At 35.0% G+C, this 23,303-nt stretch overlaps 1 protein-coding gene across 1 annotated transcript in view; it reads right to left on the bottom strand.

The window, feature by feature from the left end:
• Positions 1-23,303, bottom strand: part of csmd3b (CUB and Sushi multiple domains 3b) — a 286,431-nt gene that overhangs the window by 57,912 nt on the left and 205,216 nt on the right. Inside the window, exons 41-49 of the mRNA XM_066714578.1 lie at positions 19,780-19,860; positions 18,769-18,882; positions 17,960-18,148; positions 15,340-15,486; positions 6,927-7,115; positions 5,741-5,926; positions 5,125-5,319; positions 4,382-4,555; positions 3,553-3,726 (exon numbers count right to left, since the gene is read on the bottom strand). Of these exons, the coding sequence (XP_066570675.1) occupies positions 3,553-3,726; positions 4,382-4,555; positions 5,125-5,319; positions 5,741-5,926; positions 6,927-7,115; positions 15,340-15,486; positions 17,960-18,148; positions 18,769-18,882; positions 19,780-19,860 (1,449 nt within the window). The remainder of the gene's footprint in view (positions 1-3,552; positions 3,727-4,381; positions 4,556-5,124; positions 5,320-5,740; positions 5,927-6,926; positions 7,116-15,339; positions 15,487-17,959; positions 18,149-18,768; positions 18,883-19,779; positions 19,861-23,303) is intronic.

Below are 23,303 nucleotides of genomic sequence, written 5' to 3'. Positions count from 1 at the left end.
TCAGTTACAAATACTCAGTTGTGTTATTTGTAGGAAACTAGAGAAGCTAGTAAGTCAAGTCAGCTACTACTGCAACACTTTGCAGCAGTACATTTTAAAAATGTTTGTATTTCAAAATCTCTACTCATCAGTGGAACATGATAAATTCAGAGAAAATGAGCATTTACTGTACTTTTTTCGTATTTCTCTTTCACCCTTTTTATGTCATTTTTTCTTTTAATTCTTTCTTTTCATATTTGTGTAAGAGGGGCAGCTTTAGATGATATGATTATTTGGCTGTCTTACAAGTCTGAACAGCAGAAATCCATAGATTTTCCCCACAAAATACATCTCATTTTGTAAATTGTGTCTGATAGGCTTCATAATTACACAAATAATTTATTTTGAATTGTAGAAATTCCTTGGCTGTAATTTCCAAAAATGTAAATGCAGTGTTATTGCTTTCTGATTGCATTACCCCACCTACTGTACATGATTACAGTTCTGAAAGTATCTGTTTTCAGTTTCATTCAAGCACTTTTGAGGAGGAACTTTTTCCTGTTGTCATTCTTGAGCTTTGAATCATTCCCATTTAACGTTTTATAACTGTAGCGTGATATCAAAGTTTTATAATGATCCATTACAGGAGACTCACTTGAATTATTCCCTGTGAAATGTTTATTTATGTCTAGTTGTCAGAAACTAGGTATTACAAAAAATCATGACTTGAAACCTGTGTGGTGACCATGCTGTAATTCCGAAATTGCTCTGTGCTGGGTTTGTGTCATTCACTGAATGAAGCACACCAAATAAGAATGAACTTGCTGCAAAAATGTTACATTTCTACTCACTTATATGTTTTAAGATGTCATTTAACTATACTTTATTCTACTCAGGTGCATATTTTAATAAATGCATTAATCACTCTTCAGATCTGTTTGCTGTGCATAATGTATAGTATTGTGTTCTGATTACTGTAACTATTGTAAATTACCTTGGGGAAAGGTGGCTCAGCAGATACAATCTTGACAGTACAGGCTATTCAGAGGGACTTAGATAATATTCAGTTGTGGGCCGACACCTGGCAAATGAAATTCAATGTGGACAAGTGCAAGGTAATACATGCAGGTAACAAAAATGTCCACTATAATTACACTATGGGAGGTACAGATCTAGATGAAGTAACGCATGAGAAAGACCTAGGAGTCTATGTGGACTCCTCACTTTCTCCATCCAAGCAATGTGGGGAAGCAATAAAAAAGGCAAACAGAATGCTAGGGTATATTGTCAAAAGTGTAGAATTTAAAAAAAGGGAAGTAATGTTAAGACTGTACAATGCGCTAGTTAGACCTCATCTGGAATACTGTGCACAGTTCTGTGCACCACACTTCAAGAAGGATATTGCTGCTTTAGAGGCAGTTCAGAGGAGAGCAACCAGACTTATTCCAGGTCTGAAGGGAAAGTCCTACTCGGAGAGACTGAGGGAACTGAACCTTTTCACCCTGGAACAGAGGAGACTACGTGGGGACTTGATCCAAGTCTTCAAAATCATGAAAGGCATCGACCACATCAAACCAGAGGAGCTTTTCCAGATCAGCAGGGACACACGCACCCGGGGACACAAATGGAAATTGGGCTTCAAGGCATTCAAAATGGAAAACAGGAGACACTACTTTACACAGAGAGTAGTCACAATCTGGAATAAACTACCCAGCGATGTGGTAGAAGCTGAAAGTTTGGGAGCATTTAAAAATAGTCTGGATAGGATCCTTGGATCACTTAGATATTAATGAACACCAAACGAGCACGATGGGTCGAATGGCCCCCTCTCGTTTCTAAACTTTCTTATGTTCTTAAAGCAATTAGGCAAACACAAACAACAGCAATAATAATGATGATACTGTTATTACTACTACTACTACTACTACTACTACTACTATTTGTTGTTATTGGATTAAGTAGTGTAGTCTGGGACCTGAGGTAGCTCTATCTGTAATTAGACTTTAATTTGAAACTTAAATACAGCTTCTCTACTCAGGATTGCACCCAAGCATCAGCTAACCTTGATTGTGTGTATCTTGTAATACAGACTCATAGGTTACCTTGGGTGCCGTGCAATAGTGCAAACTCAGCATATTGTTCAGTATTCACCCAAGTCCATCATGTCTATAAATCTTTAACAGGGTCTGTGCAGAGCTCATTTATTATGTAACTATCGTCCACATAACGGCAGTGTAAGCCTCTATTCTGCCTTGAAAATATCATTTTGATCTAAAATTATTGATCAGACATTAAATCAGAAGTGAGAAAGGGAACATAAAACATAATCTCAGAAACACTTCATCAAGGATTTGCCTTCGTAAATAAATTATGGTACTTTTTATTTAAAAAAGGTTTGGTTTAAATGATTTAAATCTCAAAAGGTTTAAATTATTTAAAACATTAATCATTTAAAGTCTGTATGTTTACAATGCAAACAAAGACAACAAACAAGAATGATCCTTGTTCCATGGAGACTGAGATGTAAATTACTTTAGTTTTGGACAGGTTTTAATGACAAAGAAAAGCAGCATTAATGGCTTTAGTTGACAGTTGGGCACCTCCACATTATAGTCATCTATATGATAATCAGGGCTATCTGGATGGGGTGGACCCTGGGTGAAGTTAATTTGTTATCCAATGGGTTTACCTGGAAAATGGCCAATAACCTGAGATCAAATCTAACTGTATACATGATTGAATATTTGATAGACAATTGGAGAAATCTGTCATAATGAAGACGTTCCTATTCTCACTAACGCTTCATTGTAGAGAGGGTATGCTCAAGCATTCTCCCATTAGGTTCAGATAAATACAATAATTTGTACTATTGTATAAAGCTAATGGCTCGTTTGCTCGTGACCTGTAATCAGTATTTGTTAAAGGACAGCTACTGCAGTTTATACAATGATTGGTTGATATATCCTCATGTGTTGGTAGGAGTGTGTGAGTAAAGTATCTGTGATGTATCTATTAAATTCTATTAAATTAGCAAATTGTAACCCTCACCAAAACCATGATGACTGTCTAAAGGATCTGCTTCAGGATCAAAATCTGACATTTCATCACCAGATACCGAAACATACACACACACACACACATATATATGCACACTGGCATAGTCAGTGACAAATTGTCTATGAATTCTGTTTAGCATTATGTACATCAGTTAATTTTTTTAAAACCTCTAAAGCGATATTTATTCTTCACTTTCTGTCATGCTGTGTTTTTGAAAAGCTTCAAAATAATCAAAATGAATATGGAGCATTTAAACTGTCCATTAGTCTGGGAGTCAGGGTGTGAACAAGTTAAACCATCTGTTGAAGCCCCACCTCCACCACCACCACCACCACCCTTGCATTACAGGCATATACATATTTATAAGGATTTCCAGTTTTCCCTCCTGAAAAGATTTATGTGCCTTTTTACAAAATTATTGTGTTGTTTCCTCATTAAGGGAAAGAAAATGAGAACAAAAAATGTCATTAATGTTTTATGATTATAGTGGTAAATAGCTGTAACACAGTTACTTACACACGCAAGCTGGGAGTTGACCTGACCAGTTGTGGTCCTGCTGACATATGCGCACAGAGGAACCAATCAAGCGGAATCCGGGAATGCACTGATACACAACCGTGTCTCTGTACCCGAAGTTCTCACCAATCACCTGACCATTAACTATTTGCTCAGGAACGCCACAGTGACCAGCTAGACAAAAAGAAAAAAAAAAATATATATATATATATATAAGAATATATAAGATACATATATACAATTTTAGTTTATATATATACATAATAAGTTTGTCACTAGACACTGAATGGATGTGTGGGGTGCCTAAATCCTCCATTGGTAAGTAGTGTTGACTAGCTGTACAATGTAACAATACTTTCATGTTGGAAATGATGAAAGTGTTTCTAAATGAGGAGTACATTGAATAGCAAAACTATGAAATGTCTGAATTGCAGTTTACTGTATATCAAATGTTGGATTAGGAGCAAGTTAAGTTTGAATAATCACAGTAATTAATAATTATTGGAAAACAATACAAAAAATAAACACCCATATTCCACACATACATACAGAGCTCAAAGAAAACAGTATCCTCTGGTTTGGTTTGCAGTACAGGCATATTTGACTTGAATTGGACCAGATGCATGTATTAATTGGACCATATATATGTATGTATGCATGTATCTATGCATGTTTGTTTGTATGTGTGTATGTACATATGTATGTGTGTATGTACATATGCATTTGTTTGTTTATAACTTAAAACCCTTGAAATGCATTAAGGTTGATGGGTTATGCATAGATAAATTAGATAATTAAAAAGTTGTGTAGAACTATAAGCTTCTCATACCAAGGCATCTGGTCTCTGACCCGCTCCAAAGTCCAGATGAAAGGCATTCTCTTACAGTGGAGCCAACCAACATGTAGCCAGTGTCACAGGTGAAAATAGCTGTAGCTCCAAAGGTTGCCTGAGTTCCAATTTTATTCCCATTAGGAGGAGTTGATAGTTCACCACAAGAAATAACTGTAATAAGAAGCAATTTGAGAAAGACAATGCATCAGAGATAAAAAATAGCCCATAGCTGGTGGACACCAATAAAGAAGCACATATACTCTAGCAAAGATAAACCATAATATATTTTTCAAACTTTTTCAGTTATTTTTGTATTGTTTTCATACATTAGCATATCTAAAAATGAACACGGCCTACTTTCTATTTAATGTAATGCATGCCATTTTTCATCAATATTTCAGACTAATAAATCAACAAGCTATATTTTAGAATTGTATATTTGTGTATTATATGAAAAGGCAACTTAATTGAGTGTTTAACCCATGGAGTGTGAATCTGGGACATACTTCTGTATCACTTTCACCAGTTAACCATACTGTTTGGTTTTGTAGGCGCTCACTCTTTCTATACAATCTATAGAGAAACACTTTAGCATGGAAGAAAAAACATATATATCAGCAAGCATGCTGTGAATTAACACGCACACGTTTTCAAGATGTAACTGTTCTTCAAAAAATTAAAGTAACATTTTAATGACATGGGTTGCTCATGTTCAGAATAGAAAAATTGCCTCTACTTACTCTGACAGTGGGGTCTCTCATTTCTCCAGCTCCACACCCCATTAGCCATGCACTGGATTGATGCCGGTCCCAGTCGGTAGTAACCAGGATCACAGCTAAAAATAATCTTAGTTCTGTACTCATAATGAGAGCCGTTCACTATCCTCCACCTCCCGTGTTCCAGCGAGAAAGAGCCAATACTGGGGCAGACAACCACTTGGGAAACAAAGAGGTAAAATATTGTATTAAGCTCTCATTTTAGTTTAATACATACACAAATGAAGAGCCAGATGTTGTACTATAAAGATTGTCTTAACAGTTTTAAGAAAAACAAACAAAACTTGGACAAAACAGCTAAATAACTTTACATATAAAGTGAATTATCTTGGCCCTGTATTTACAAAATTTACATATGTGATTAAAAAGTAAAATGTTTGGAAATTCTTAGTTTTTTTTCTGGTTTTGCTCACTCTAGGTAGCAAATTAACTATACAATATTAAATTTTAATGGATGATGACTTAGGGTTTTGGCAAAATCTAAATTGTGCTTATAAATATATATGCGTTTATATTTATTTTTCATTTACTCTTTTTTGGAATTTTGGAACACGTATTTCTCAGAAGGCCTTCTACTTACCTGAGCATCGTGGAATTTTATTATGATTGCTCCATGTGCCATCTGGTTGGCAAACAGCACTTGTTAGCTCCTTGGATGAGAGCCTGTAGCCATCATTACAAAAGTAGGTTACACGAGTACCAACTGAATAGTCAGTAGTCAGCACACCTCCATTTACTGGAGCTTTCGGCACCCCACAGGAGACAGCTAAAAGCAAAAACGAGGAACAAGAAAGTTAACTTTATATATTTTGCAGACAAAAATAACCATTTCAAATAGGTACACAGCTGAACCTGAATGTAACATTTGCAATGGTACTTACTGGAAAACAATGTTTCCAGTAACTTCGAGCGCTATATATTTACAAAAGAAATACAATGCAAAGGGCCTTAGAAATAAACCAGCAAACAAATACATCTCAATAAATTGTGATTAAAGACACTTGAACTTAAATAAGGAAAATAGATTTCCACTTGTGAAATAAATTGGTGTGTCTCCATTCCTAAAATTAGAAGAGTCCTACTGGTATAGGTGTACAGAGGAAGCTGGTATTAACATATTTTTGGAGGGGCAGAATATCACAGGAATTGCACTTACAAACTGGAAAAATATAATGCTTACAGTACAAAGATCAGCTCTTTACAGTATAAAGAGCAAAAACAACAATCACTGCAGTGTAGATACTGCATACTAGAAAACAAAAAGGGTTGCATTCACTTGGCCTGCTGTATTTGATGATCACAGATGTTGAAAACCTTGTTGGTTTGTTTTAGTATTAGCACAGAAATCAGCATGCACTGGACATTAAGAAATTATTAATCTTATTATTTTAATTGTAAGTAACTTGACATTAGCACTATTGTTTATTTATTAATTCATCCTTTTTCTTTGGAGGGTGAGGGGGCGGGGGCAGGTGAGGGGGCAAAAGAAGCACTGATGTTCTCTGTTACAGCTACAGCACCCATACTCACCAGGAATGAAGCCTATGTCATCTTGGAATGTGCTACTAAACTTGCTACACAAACATCATTGGTTTCTATTTAATATTTTAATTTTTGTGTGAGCCCGGATCCTCAGTTATATGAGCAGCTACCAGAAAATAATGTTAAGTAACAAGAGAAACATCCCATGAGAACATATTAGAAAATATTCCAGCAGGTGCACTGTATGGCCAATTTCTTGAAAAAAAAAAAAAAAAAAAGCTTACCTTGACAGGCTGGTACTGGAGAATCCCAAGTATAATATCCATAGGGTGTCTTCCTACACACAGCAGTGTTTTTTCCAATAAGTCTATAGCCTCGATCGCAGGTCCAGCGAACCAAGCTGTTCAGATGGCCTCCTGTCTGGCTAATGATCGACCCGTGAGGGGGTGACTCTGGGGTGCTGCAATAAAGTGCTGAACAAACAATAGGAACCATTAGCAGATTAAAATCCTAAACTATTGTTTATGTTGTTAGAGAAAACATCTCAATATGTTCCATACAGAAATCACTGTTGGACATAAAGTTATCAAGTGATATAGGGAAATCGCCTCAAGCACAGCACTTGGTTTCTCCATATGCTGTACGTACATGACAATCACCCAACAAGCAGATTCCACATAGTTATATTAATTCTGGCAGCTGTTTCTACACTGTAAGCTTCTGTATTTCAGTTGTTTTTATAATAATAATAATAATAATAATAATAATAATAATAATAATAATAATAATAATAATAATAATTGAGGTTAATGGCACCTAATCTACGTAATATGTTTTGCTTCACCAGACCTGTAGATTGACATTACCGTCAATCCTGAGGTTAGATCCCCAGAACCCAGATAGAAGACATTACTCCAGAGGATTGTAGCAGCCTTGAGATTATCAACACTTAAACTTATTCAAAACTACTTTAATTGCAACGACTTGCCAATTACAGATCCTGTGTTCACCAGGGAGAAGGACTGTGTCATTTTGGAGTTTCTTATCTTATATTAATGTTAGGGAAATCTGCTGTGTTTAAACAAAATGTTCATTATTCCAGGTAATACTGTGCTCTTTTTGAACAATCTCTTCTATCACCAAGCAGCAGGGGAACATAAACTGACACTGTGAAATGGGGATGGTGATTTGGGCCTCTATTTAATAATATAGCAGTAGGAATTGGCACTTGAAGCCCCTTCCAATTTCAGATGGAGCAGCAATTTAAAACAAACAATTAAGAAACTCATTACATTACATAATTAAGCCATCTACAGGGGAGTCAGTAAAGACTAGCAAAGTCTGGAAGCAATACATTGTAGAAAAGGTATTACAATCTGATGTAGCCATACTGGTACATATTTTCTTAAAGTTAACAGTATGCAGCATTCTATTTTACATATAGCAACAGCCTTGCTACATTAATACAAGTTCACATTGTTAAACTTGACTTGTTGTAAATCTGTTTTGCATGCACAGATCCATGCCAACACAAATAAGGGTAGAGGATGCACAGAATGAAGTCTAGATGGTTTAACATAGTGAATGTCTACATATTTGTATGTTATGTACACCTGATGAGGAACAACTTATAATTAAAAAGGGTACATTTACATTATATTTGCATTACATATTAACTACTTTTGAACTAATCCACTACTACTGGGATCTTACACTGCAAAACCTTTACTATTAATATAGAAATCTGTGCATTACATTCTGCTTGTTTGAATTTATCTTCAAGTTTAGTACTTGATTTATAAATAATAAACATAAAATTACTTGTAGTCAAGCTAATTCTAATTAAGCTTATTGTTGTAACTTGGTAACAGTGGGAGACATATAAGCCACACGCTTAATTGAGATCATGTTGAGATTTAGAAACTGAACAACTGCTGCTATATGCCCTTTAGAACTTTGTTATATTGTTTAACAAATCTTATTTTTTTCATTAGTTTGTTTTTTGTATACAGTGAAATGTGTGTTACGTATTTATTTCTTCTGTCCCTTCACTTCTACGAGAATGCCCTGATATTAATTTAGGAAGGTTGGTGGTAGAAAACATGCTAGGAGAGATGTTCGGCTTAACAAGATGACAGGGTGTGTGCCCTAAGCCAGGGGTGATACAAGAAATCTTCAAAAATATTCATCAACTAACTTGCAGAGACATAAACATCTCTAAAGGAAGAGCTGTTTAATTCCCAATGGTATGTATCAACCTCTGAATGGCACTTCACCTTTATTTGTCAGAGCTAAAGTTTAAAGAAATGAGAATACAGTGCAGAAATTCAAATAAACTGTTGCCAATATGTGCCACTGATCCCTCTGGAGTTCAACACATTTGTGCTTGCAATCACTGTCACAAGATGAATTCCAGAGAAAAACAGCAAAAACAGATTACTTATTTGCCGCCACCATACTTGGGAAGGACTTATATGCTTTAAATACACCAAAGACATCTTAACCCTTGGGTAAGTATTAGATACTATACAATATGTTTCTACATAAACAGTTAGTTAGGAGTAAGAACATGCAATACAATTGTGCTGGGAAGGAAAAAAGAAAAGAGACATTCGAACTATAGGGAATCCTCACATATGCATTTGATTTAGGCTAGTATTAACTTCATGGAACTGCATATTGGTTGTGTTTTCCTGAAATCTTTAATGAGTGATTTTTTGAAAAGTTACTACATGTGTCATACTAAATATAACTTTACAGCCTAATAAACAACATTAGGCTGTGCAATTCTAAATGAAATATATCATCCAGGAAAGTTATACATTTTGCAGCAAATGGTGTGGCCCTGTGTGCTTTACACCACATCCATTCTTCAGGTTGGCAAATGTAATTGGTATTAGTGGGTTGATAAAAACATTACAAATAAATGCCAGAAGGGTACCACAATGTTGTGGTATGTAGTAAATACAATGATAGTATAAGCGCATTTACACTGCCATTTCTGACCCGGATCAAATGCAATGGAAGATTTGGAAGATCAGTGGTGTTGCATTTACACTGCCATTTGATCAGGAAGTCCAAACTTGATTTGTTAAATTACTCATTTAAAACATGGCTATATCAAAAACTTTCATTTGATCTCGTTGCAAATTATTAAAACAAGTAAAACCAACGCACTTGGATATTATTTTTTTAACTCAAGCCTTTTAAATATACAAATATTTTGCTAACATAAAATAAGTTATTTTAGCAGCTGAAGCATTTTAAATTAAAATACAAGTAAATATGATATGCTAACATAAAGTAACAAGCCATTTAGTGTTATAGAAAACTGTCTTTATCTCGTTTTATTATATTTCTCGCAGCCAAAGCATTTTAAATTAAAGCACCATTCTGCACTAACTGTAATTTTTATTCAGACATTTGGAACAACACAAATAAATAATTATAACATGTAAAACTATATAAACATAAATAAAAAATTAAGACTCATAAATATCAAAACGAAGTAACAAAGACAAAAAGAAACAAATTGTAGTATATAAATACAAATTATGACACTATTACACTATTGCTAACAAAAAACACACAAAACTAAATTGCACAGATTCTATATCACAAATACACAAATAGAATAACACACTTATTAAGAAGAGAACCTGATTATTACACTTATTTCGCACAAACCAGAAAAAAAAAAATATGTCTGTGAAACTATATATTTACAGTATTATGAATGAATTGTGGTTTATTTGGTAGCATTTCGTAGTGTGACTGATTTTACTAATTGCATTAGTACTGTACAAATTTAGAGGTGCGCTATTTGATAGATTCCCCCGCAACCCCTACCTTGGGCTTACAGTGGGGAGACCTGAGGTCAACCTACCCCCGCCCCCTCCCCGCCCCATTCTTCTGAGTGGGAGAGCTCCCTAGGCAGTAGCCTGCCAAGCTCACAAATCAGAATCAGGGCAGCCACTCCGACACGGTTAATTGAGCCACAGTCCCACATAGAAAACCGATCGCGCAAATGTCACCATTCTTTTTTTTTTTTTTTTTTTTTGTGCGGGCACCCTGTGCCGCCCCTGGTAAGATGTCGCCCTGGGCGGCTGCCCATTATTTTATTTATCCCATTACAAATTATTATAACAAGTAAAACCAACACACTTGCATATTTATTCACAACCGAAGCATTGAAAATAAAAATACTATATTTTTGATAACATAAAATAAAAAGCCATTTAGTTATAGTTTTAACAATATTTTATTTAAATATGGGCAGTAGGGACGTGTTCTCCTATCTGCTCCACTGATTTGAAGGCTGTTTGTTTGCCCCCTGCCTCTAAAACACACGCCATTGCAGTGCATACCGGAACTTGAGCCGGTCAAAGCGTTTACTCTGCCAGGATCAAATGCTTACCGATGGATTTGATCTGGATCAGAAAAGGCAGTGTTAATGCGCTTTATGTGTACTGACTCATTAGTACTCTCCATATACACATATCTATACAATATATAGTGTCTGATTAAACACAGGTTGCTAATTTCCTCAGCAGATATATATATATATATATATATATATATATATATATATATATGTATATATATATATGTATATATATATATGTATATGTATATATATATATGTATATATATATATATATGTATATGTATATGTATATGTATGTATATGTATGTATATGTATATATATATATGTATATGTATGTATATGTATATATATATATATATATATATATATATATATATATATATATATATATATATATATATTAATGTTATCCTGGTGTTCTTGTGGTGTAGTACTGTCTTCTATCACACAACAACCAAAGCATTGTTAAACAGTTCTTTGTGCATTGTCTGCACAGATTCTCATAAAACAAACAAATATTATCTCTGAGAAAAGTCAACCTTGCAGATGTTTAACAGTAACAAAACATAGTTATAAATGCATATCTAGAACTTGCTGTTGGAATTTATAATAAATTAATATCTAGAAGTTGTAAGATGACATTATGAGTTTCTGAAAAAAATGAACTGTGTAGGTTTTCATAGTCATACATTAGCATCCTGTAAAATATGTTTATTTCCTTTATTAAATGTGTCAGGAGCACTACAGGAGCACTACTAGACTTTCTCTATAAAGAGGCATATTTTTATGCTATCTATCCAAGGATCGCCTGAAGATAAATTGAGAGGTCCGAATGCCGTAAAAAAAAAGAAAAACATTTTCACACTCTGTGAAAGCATAAAATAAAACTCAAGTGTCTCATTTAATCCTTGAATTTGTCTACCACTTAAGCCTTCCAACCAAAAAGCTAGGTACCTAAAAAATAAATTATAAAAGATTGTTTACTTAAAAGAAAAAGGAATACGCAAACATAAATAATCAGAAGTCAGATTCTTTTTAACACTGCATTTAAAATCAGTACCTTAATTTTCCAAAGTTAGAGATCAGACAGAATGGTCTATGTCCTGATTGTAACTGCTTCTTTCTTCTTTCTTTCCTTTTTTATACATACTTTTTTAGACCTCCTGGGTCCTGTAAAAAGCAGCAATAATAAGGGAGGGCAACTATTTCCTGCTTCCAATTATGGGTCTCATACTATCCAAAAAGCAAATTTACCCCATCTGTAACATCTTATCAGGTCACTTCTTCCTTCTCTGAAGACCTTCTGACCTGTTCTGATGGTGTAAAGCTGCAATGCCAAACACATCAGCCTCTATCAGTGGACCTTCACTGCTGCCAGTATGAAATATTACTCTAACATCATAGCAAACTGCCAGAATAACCCAAGGGAGATCTTGACTAGATCCTTTATGCCTTTGAGCGGTACAAAGACCCACAAACATTCCTCCCCTGTCATGTTTCCTATTCTTTCTTTCAGGATAAAATCCAACCCTCAGATGTGCAGTCTCTCTATGTTCTACTCCAGTACCAATTCTACCTGTGGCCTGCATGCATTTCTGCCTCTGGGTTCATCATTAATAAATTCTAGCCATGTCCTCAACCTGACTCTAAAGTTCAAATCTTCAAGCTGCTCTTTTGATCTGTGGCCCATCAGTTTAGTACAAAAGAGTGAAGTTGAATTTGCACCATATTTAACTCACATTGTAAGCATGATTCCTCCTGGTCTCAAATACCACCTAAGCTCTTGTACTCAAAAAGTCTACACTTGACCCCAATGTTCTCTCCAATCATCCACCCATGTCTAGTCTTGCTTTTCTCGCTAAGGTGCTGAGAAGGTCTTTGCCAGCCAGATTAAATAACACATGACTGAATATGACCTCGTAGAATCCCTTCAGTCTATATCTTGGCTGAGCCACAGCACTACATTTGCAGTGAAGCACTAAATCGCTTTTGGGGGGAGCTATATGATACCTGCCCTGCAAAGCCTTTTTTCTCCTGGTTACAATAGTGTATCTAGTTCGACACACCTGGATGAGCCCCTACCTAGTTTGACACATGCAATTTATCTCTACACAGATTCAAATTAGTTATGATGTACCACTAGTCAGCTGCCATAATCTAATATACATTCATGGGTTTATGCTACGTTCATCTTCATTAAATATATGCAAATAACAGTATTAGTGATTACAACAGATGCATTTTAAAATTAGTGATAATTATCCTTCTGTTACCTCTGGAACCTCTATAGGCTAAGAATATACAGAACCATAGATGTCCAGAAAGTCTCTTTAAACTGAATACCAGGACAGGCTGCAAACCACAACCACTGAAACATTTTGCACACTTTGCAAACTGTCTTCTGTTACCATCTGTTTCAGCTAATTCACTTCACATGTTCCTCCTACATTGCAAAGGTTCGCTCATATCTCCCTTACAGATGCTGAGATTCTCTGTCATGCCTTCATCCCTCACCCTGTGGACTACTGCAATGCTCTATTTACCGGACTCTCTTTGTGCTCTATCAATATGCTCCAGCTGGTATAAGTTACAGAAGCCAGAATACCAAGTGGGCACAAACACAGCACTTCAAAACTGACAGGTCTACATTAGCTATCCATCAGGCTGCACAAAAGAAATAAATAAACTAACGTTATCTTGATAAAATCACTATTCTGGTGATGCTTTTAGTTTGTTTGTCAGAGATTCTCAGATTTTTGGTCTGCTACAAAGTCATTCACCAAACAGATCTGGGTTGCATTTTGTGAAGATTCCCAGAGCTGTATCATATCTTCACTCTCAAACTCTTTGCAGGTACTGTTAGAGAAACCCTAACCCTCTCCTTTGTTATAGTTAAACTGAAGATTCACCAGATCTCTCTGGCTTTCCCTAAATATACACATATATAGACACAGAAAAATAATCTGACCTTTACATGAAGGCCGTTTTCTCATAGTTGGCCTCATTCATTAATTCTTTCTTTCTTTATTTATTTATCTATTTATTTATTTATTTATTTTAAATTCATAAATAGAGTTTACTGTCATTGTTGTGTTGTTATCTTGATAGCTCCATGAATTATAAAACTTGATAGCAGTAAATTGGATTTAACAAGAACAGTACCCAAATACTCATCTGCTGCAATAACAGGTTCCTCAATGATAATATGTTCAGCAAAATTTCTGTTGTGTTCAAAATCAGTATTCTTGGTGTGCTTGTTTCATGCCATGGTCTTTTTTGTGTATTAACTGACTTTCACATATACATGTGTTGCATGAGTCAAAATTGCCACCACATTAACAGACATGTTACCTTTTTAAGTTTAAGTTTTTCTGTCTTGCCTCCTCTTTACAAGATACACGTCATGGTTTTAGAATTAAAACAGCACTGACATGTTCTGCTACCACTGCCCAAATAGATTTTCTCTGTTTTAAGCATTAACTTTTTGTCTCCAAACAATTTCTCTGTATTTGTATTCTCGAAGAACATCCAGTTTGTGACTGAAGGCATTTGGCTTTCTTTTCTCTCTCTGAGAATTAGATTTTCAGCCTTACTGTCACAAAATAAGTACCACTGGATCTCTTTCTTCTATAAATAATATTTCTCTAAAAACGCCCTTGTCCTTGATGTCAGTCTGGAATAAAAGGTCCTGCTATTCTTTAGGACAACACTATTCAATCTATTTAGCTATCTATATATTTAAATGGTATTATAATGTGAACACAATACACTACTTGGAAAACAGACTTCTTGTACTTGAACAGCAGTGTTTCACAATCCTATTCCTGGAGATCAACCACCATATTGGGCTATTGCAGTTTCCACACACAAATATTTGTGCTGATTTGTATTTGTTTATTATACTACAATGACAATTCAATATTTTAATGTAAAAAAATAAACATTAAAAAAAAAAAAAAAACTCAAAAAGGTCAAACAACAAGACAAATTTTTGTCACTGTCAAGGTTCAAAATATCGCCGGCATATTTTAAAGCAATGTAAAGCACTGAAGATTGTATAATGTATTATAAGGTCCTGAAACAAAATCTGGACCTGCAGTGATCTCCCAGGACTGGAGTTAGGAAACAGTATAACTGCATTCAGCAAGTACAATGGTCCATGCAAATGTTCTTTGAGTCATGCTTAGCTTATCTTGCATTTCGATAAACAGTCTCATGAGCTACATTATCTCGGCATGCCAGTTGACGTCAAAAGAAAATCAAGTGCAATTAAAAATATAGTTAAATGGATACATACTTTGATACTCACCAACATATCTGATACGGAACCCCTTCTTGTTTGTCCCATGGTCTGCTGACCAGCGGATAAATAGTTGGTGCCCAGTAGTGGTAATGTTAAAAGGAGTAGCGAAATCTCCACTTAGTGTAGCCAGTGTTGGACTGTGAATGTTTGGCCCTAAATAGACACAAAAAATGAATGAATTGAACAAGGTAAGAGAAACTAGAGGTTAACTGAGAATTGCTGTGGATTTAAATTCACATTCCAGGTTTTGGCAGAGTTATTCCTTCATAGATTAATATTTCCCCATAGTGCTGCACAAAACTAGTAATTCATTATTTGGATGGTGTTTTCAAGGATGAGCATAGGATGACACTGACCAAGATGATTGGCAATTAAAATTGTAGATGTGCCCTCCTGAGTGGCTCAGTTGGTAAAAGTGCACACTCAGTCTAATGAGCTGTGGTTCGCTGGTTCGATCCCAACTCATGTCATTTGCCGATTTTGACCAAGAGTGTTCTAACACCACCTGGGCTAGAGAGAGTTAAATCAGCTATCAGCTTTCTCGCCTTGTCGCTAACAAGCAGCCCCTGCTGGCAACCCAGACTTCTCTCCTCCAGTCGGTACTGAACCTCTTGTATATCGTCAGCCTCTCCAAATGTAGTGGTGGGGGATGTAGCAACCATCTGAGATGCATTAGCACAACTGGCAATTCCAAAACTTTAGGGGAAAAAATAAAAAATAATTGGCATTAAAAAAATAAAAAAGGTAGCTGCCAGAGGTTGCATTAAAATATATGGCACAACTAAATCATCGGGGGAGAATATCTCCATTATAAAAAGCCTTATTTCCTGTAAGGAAAATGTAATAAATAAAATTCAGTATTTGAGAAGATATGAATATTTGTAAGTTATGCACTGATTTTTTTTTTTTTAATAAAGGATTTCAGAATTTTGTCATGATATAATTGTATTTAACATTAATTAAGTTAAATTAGAATGCTTATTCTGGTGTCTTCTTAACTTGAAAAATGTGTCATAATACGGGACACAGAAATGGGACAGAGACGAACTAACTGAGTTACAACAAAATAGATATATATTTTTTCTTTTTTTATGCCATGCTATTTTGGTGACACCTGTCAGCGGTTTGGGTTTACATGTGTGTCTTTTTTTTACAGAGAGAAATCCTCCTTTTAAATGCAAATTAAGTTATAAATAATAAAATATGGGACGGTTTATTTAAATGTGTTTGGCAGCCCTCCAGTTCAGTCTTGCACAACTACTGATATTGTCTACTGTCAGAAACTGGGTTTAAATGTGAATTTAACTTTTAGCTGTGACAAAGGATAAAATTGTTGTTTAACCAGTTGACTTGTCCAGTTAATGAAATGTGTACTATTGTTATTTATTTTGTATCCTGTTATGCACTAAAATATATGTTTAACCAAGCTAATATATATATATATATATATATATATATATATATACACTGATCAGCCATAACATTATGACCACCTGCCTAATATTGTGTATGTCCCCTTTTTGCTGCCAAAACAGCCCTGACCCGTCGAGACATGGACTCCACTAGACCTCTGAGGGTGTGCTGTGGTATCTGGCACCAAGACGTTAGCAGCAGATCCTTTAAGTCCTGTAAGTTGCGAGTTGGGGCCTCCGTGGATCGGACTTGTTTGTCCAGCACATCCCACAGAAGCTCGATTGGATTGATATCTGGGGAATTCGGAGGCCAAGTCAACACCTTGAACTCCTGATTCATCAGACCAGGCCACCTTCTTCCATTGTTCCGTGGTCCAGTTCTGATGCTCACGTGCCCATTGTAGGCGCTTTCAGCAGTGGACAGGGGTCAGCATGGGCACCCTGACTGATCTGCGGCTACGCAGCCCCATGCACAACAAACTGCGATGCACTGTGTATTCTGACACCTTTCTATCAGAACCAGCATTAACTTTTTCAGCAATTTGAGCTACAGTAGCTCGTCTGTTGGATCGGACCACACGGGCCAGCCTTCGCTCCCCACGTGCATCAATGAGCCTTGGCTGCCCATGACCCTGTCGCCGATTCACCGCTTTTCCTTCCTTGGACCACTTTTGATAGGTACTGACCACTGCAGACCGGGAACACCCCACAAGAGCTGCAGTTTTGAAGATGCTCTGACCCAGTCATCTAGCCATCACAATTTGGCCCTTGTCAAAGTCACTCAGCTCCTGCTTTTTCCTGCTTCTAACACATCAACTTTGAGGACAAAATGTTCACTTGCTGCCTAATATATCCCACCCACTGACAGGTGCCATGATAACAAGATTATCAGTGTTATTCACTTCACCTGTCAGTGGTCATAATGTTATGGCTGATCGGTGTATGTGTGTGTGTGTGTGTTTATAATTATTTGTACATGTAAGTGTCAGTATAATTATGATGCACATATGACACCTCAGCTTTTTAAATCAAATTTTGATACAAACATTCTACCTATATATCATTTGGATTGGTCTTCAGTATTAGTGTTTCTGAATTCTACTTTCTTAATTTGAGAATGCCTTTTTTTGCCGCCTTGAGAGAGGTATGGGAGGCTTTATTGTATTATTGGTCAAAACAAATACAGTATGGGAAAAAAGAAGATCAAAAACTACCATCAAAAACTTCAAGAATATCAAATTCTCTTTCTGTCTGGAAGAACTCGAAGTACAGAGTGATGTTGTATCCTTTTTCCACAGTGATACTCCAAGCACACATCTGAAGGTTAGGGTAACTGTCAGGGTAACCAGGGCTAAGAATAACTCCAGTGGAATCAAATCTCATATCATTGGCTGGGCACTGCACTGAAAAAAGAAAACAAAATACAGATTATTATACAGAGACAAACCAACAAAAATAAACTTTGCTCTGAGTACTATTTAAGACTGTTAAAATATATATGCTGTTGACACTATATCTTAGTCAATCAGTCAGTCATTTAAAAGCTAACCATACTTACCATATATCCTTCACAATGTCAACAAACAATTGTGTTGGAGTCAGTACATCAAACATCAAACATCATAATCAGTCAATGGACCCTTGGTCATTTTAGTTTTGTTCTTTCTATAAATGTATATTAAATTGAAATCTCAATAACCAGCACCATTATTTTAAATTAAGTAAGTTCATTCCCCTGTACCCAGCTTTTTAAAGTATTGTTAGTATTTTAATCCACTGTAATTTTGTAATATACTACAACTGTGTGATATACCGTGAGTATACTGAACTACAGAAGACTGACCACAGCAGATGTTTAAACCTGTTAGGGTGCACCAAATTCTACAAGAAAGTAGAAAGTACAAGAATTATACAGGCAATTAAAGTCCTAATAAAACGGGAGTGGTAGAGGAAGAGATAGAGATTATGTCATATTAATAATATACATAAGATAATAAACATTTGACTTAATATCAGTACTTACCCTGACATGTTGGTGGTGCACCATCCATCTGTAAACGCTCACCAAGCCGGCATGTGAGAATGTCATTCCCAACCAGTGTAAATCCTGGCAGACACTGGTATCTTATTATATCTCCTGTTGGATAATTAGAGCTAGCCATTTAGTTAAAGTACATCACCAGATAACTTGCTTTAATTATGCTATTAGCTAATTAAGCAGTCCAGAACACTTGCACACATATATCGGCGACTGATACAAATCAAAAGGTTCAGTTTTCAGTTGAACATTGACCATAATTACAAGCTGCAATCAAAATGAATATAGTTTCAGAGTTAAGGAAACCATTTAAGACTGTATGGGAGAGGCAAAGAAGTGAAAAATCATTCTAGAGAGGAAAAAACAAAACAATAATGGGTATTGCTTTTTTCTGCATTGACTAGAAAAAACTAAACAAACATTTTTCAGTACATACATAATTAATTCAGTAGTGTGGTCATACATTTGATTAAACAAACAAGTGAAAAAACATGAAACATGAAAAGTTGTGTCACTTTAGGGAATCTTTTTTTATTCTCTCGCGTTGTGCGAGAAGGTCATTTTGTGGTGCAAATCGGGCTAAATTTAATACTGCAATAGCAGCGTGATTTCCATTCGCAGACATACCGCTAATGCTTCTGCAAGCGTCTTGCAGTGCGAACATTTTTGATTTAATCCTGCCCATAGTCTACTCTTTATATTTTCCTAAATATCAGACTTGAAAGCAATGATACATCAGATATGTTTTTTAAGCAAAATATAAAGGAGAAGAATACAATTTCATTAATGATTTAGAACAAAGTATGTGAAAACTGTCACTCTTAAAAATGAAAACAAAAGCTAGAAAATATTAATAGCATTTAGCATAGCATTTTCTTTCCAAGAAAAAAGAGAACAAATCTGTTCCAGCATTTTCTTTATGGGCAAACCTTAATGAAAAGCACATCATGTATTTTCTAAATCAAAATGGGATTCAAAATACAAAACAAAATTTACCTATTTCAAATTCGTCATCGTCTGTGAGTACTTCTGCATTTGCAGTAGCAGGAGGTGGCTGACAAACTCTCAGTTGATATGCTACAGAAAAAGAATGAAAAAAGACATTAATACACACATAAAATTCAAAATGTTATGCTTAATAAAATAAATTATAAAAAAGCATTATCAAATATATTAAAATAAAATCATACCTTAAACTGTCAATTACACTCAAATTTATTCAAAAGACAAACAAAAGGCAAATGATTAAATAGCTCTTTCATTAATTCAAAAAACTTGACTAATTCATTAATTCTTTAATATATTTATTATGTTTAGAATTAACCATGTACCTTGTGGAAATCCCATGCTGTGAGTATATACTAACTGTAGAAAACACACTTCATACTTCCAGAAAATAAAATTTTCAAACTGAAATCCAAGAGACTTCAGCTTCCATTTACAATTTATTCACAGAAACAATTAAATAATACGTTTATGATTTTTTCACATCAATCTAATGGCTGAACTGATACAAATTCATAGCCTGCACTAATACAGCCTTAAAATATGCACAGTGTTTGTTTAAATATGCTTGCTATATCACTGTCTTTTTTCACGTTGGCAGAGTTGACGTTAATGTAATGAATTTCAGTTTTAATTGCTATGACAGTTATTTTGATGTTAATTGAATTGTTAAACATGGGCTAAGCCTGTTAGTACTTCAAACCTTTAATTCATTTGAAGTTTATTATAAGTTGTTAGCACTAAATCAACAATCTGGTTACTGGATTGATTAAGAAGGAGATAAGCAAGAACAAAACATTTCTCGAACTGAAAATGTCAATGGTCAATGGATACACTACTCTTCACAAAACAGTCAGACCACATCAAAACTTAAAATCTAGTCATTGATTACAAAGTACAAGCCTATACTGTACTGCGGTTTCACTTTATGTCAGAAAACATTTTCTATTTGTTAAAACAAACCAAAACATAACATGGTATAGGTTAGTCAGAGTTTTTACTTGGTTTAGGCTAGGGCTGGGCGATATGACTTAAAAATAATATCTCAATATTTTTAGAAGTTTGCGCGATGCACGATATATATCGATATTTCTTGTTTTTATCCAATCAAGCTACAAAATAATTAATCATTAATCAAAACTAAGAATGATCACATGCAGGCTGTAATGGTAAATACATGCAGAATGCAACACATTACAGCACAAGTGTTGTGTGATTACTATTATGTGTGTAATAGTAATCATGCAACACATGCGCTGTAAAATGGTATAGATTCAGGTAGATTTACCACATCCGGGTTTATAGTGGCGCATTTAACATCTGCTCGACAGGGACATTTCTTCTCTGACTGTCGCATTTCGATTCTATTTACCGGTACAGCACGTGTTAATACAAAGTAGTTATAATAATAATAATAATAATAATAATAATAATAATAATAATAACTGTTGTACTACTTCACCATCTTATATAAAAGAAAATTAAACTTTCTTAAAATTTATTAAAATGCAAACAAACTTTATTATTCTTTAATTTTATACAAATTATATACATCTAAATTAGCGGGGGTTGGGGGTGCGATCGTGTATTTTCGGGGGTGCTTGCAGATCGAGTTTAGCCCGTTGACAAGAGCGGGGCGGAACGTGTGTGCTTGTGCTTTAAAGTATCTTTTGGTTATTGTGGTTATTCTGTGTCAAGTTCACTCTCCTCCATGTCTGTTTCTGTGTCTGAATGCAAATTTCTTGCCTGCATCCAGCACATGTGGAAGAACCGGGGAGAACACAAATTGTTGTCCAAATGACAAAATTACTGCTGTAAAGAGTGGGATTTGCGACACAACGATATACATGATAGAGCATAATATGAAACGATAGACTTTTTTTTTTTTAAATCATCACACGATATATATCGTCATATCGCACAGCCCTAGTTTAGGCCTAAATCATTGTTTGCACAATCTTGCTGATTAACAATTATGATTTAGAATTTAAATTAAATCAGTGTCTCACACTCAGCACACCAGTTTATTATTATCAATGTTCAAGGCAAGTTAGAAAATGGCTTCTGGGATTATGGGTTGAGATAGAAATCCTGTATATGATTTATGACAACAATCGCCACCTACAAAGCATAATAAATTATCATTAATTCACTGAAGTATAATAGCTTTTTGATGATGGAGGAATTCAGCTGACAAAATGAAAAAAAAAAGTAAAAGAGTGTAGATGTTTTATTCATTGTGCCTTTCTGTCTCTACTAGTATAAATACTAACTGTAGGATCTTAACTCCTATTGGTAGTCTCCAATAATGGTCATTGAGCTATAGTAAGGCATTATATTAATTGCCCATCCCTATCCCTAACACTAACCATATATTTCTATTACAAGTAAAATACCATAGTACATATTCATTGTGTCTGTACAAACAAGAATACATTTTATTATCTCCACCTGGAGACAGAAATAAAGGAAATAAAAGAAAAAAGCTGAGCAGCAGTTGAGCCTTTAAGATCAGAATGTTGTTTGAAATATGAAATGCATGGCAGTTATACTACTGACAGGTAAAATGTATTGTCCAAAGACTGCAAATGTAAGATTGATGTTTTATGAATAAATGTTTGCCACTGCTTTACAGGAAAAGGAAGTTGCATGAAGAGAAAGAGACTATGATTACAGAGGTTCTCAGCCTTCAACAGAAGCACTGTGCTGATAAATGACTATTGTTTATTGTTCACGCTTGATACATAGTTCAGTAACTACTAGAAAATAGAAGAGAGAACATAGGTGATTTATACATTTGTATGTTCTTATTTTAAAATGTATTTCTAAATTAAGAAGAACAGAAGTTGAAGAAAAACAAGATGTACAAAAAGAATAAGAGAAGCAGAATAGAAAGGACAACCTTTTTGTCATGATGTCATGAATAATCAACTTTAGTCTGTGAAGTTAAAATAAACACAATGAATACGAATTGACAAACCACAAAATGAAAACAAGACAACTAACAAACGGACATAATAACTGAATTGTTATTCAAATTGGGATACATTAGGTAGGTTGTCACTGACTTTTGCAACCAACCTCTGTGTATACTACATTGACAGCAAAAGCGTCCACACAACCAGCATACGCTTCTTCCATACAAGGCTGGCATCTAAACAATCCTTTAGACATTCAAATATGTGATTAACCATTATGAAAAAGTTAAACATATTCCTTGTGAGTTTTTCTGTTCCTTATATATAAGAAGACAAAAGTTATGTCTACCTTGGACAACAAATCAGTGCAGATGGAGATACTATGCAAAGAAGAGTAAACATGGGATGGATTGCATTTGGAAGAAACAGCACACCTTTGAAAGGAAATCTACACATTTGCCTGAAGAGAAAATTATTTGATGAATGAATACTACCAGTGCTCACTTATGACTGTGAAACCTGGTTCTTAAAGCAACAATGAAAACGAAACTGTGGATGATGTATGCTTGGCATAACAAGCAGAGGTAAAACATTTTA

Source organism: Amia ocellicauda, chromosome 10 (genome assembly GCF_036373705.1).
Source record: "Amia ocellicauda isolate fAmiCal2 chromosome 10, fAmiCal2.hap1, whole genome shotgun sequence".
NCBI classification, from domain to species: domain Eukaryota; kingdom Metazoa; phylum Chordata; class Actinopteri; order Amiiformes; family Amiidae; genus Amia; species Amia ocellicauda.
The sequence above is the reverse complement of the archived record's forward strand: the minus strand, read 5'-3'. Positions and strand labels throughout refer to the sequence as shown.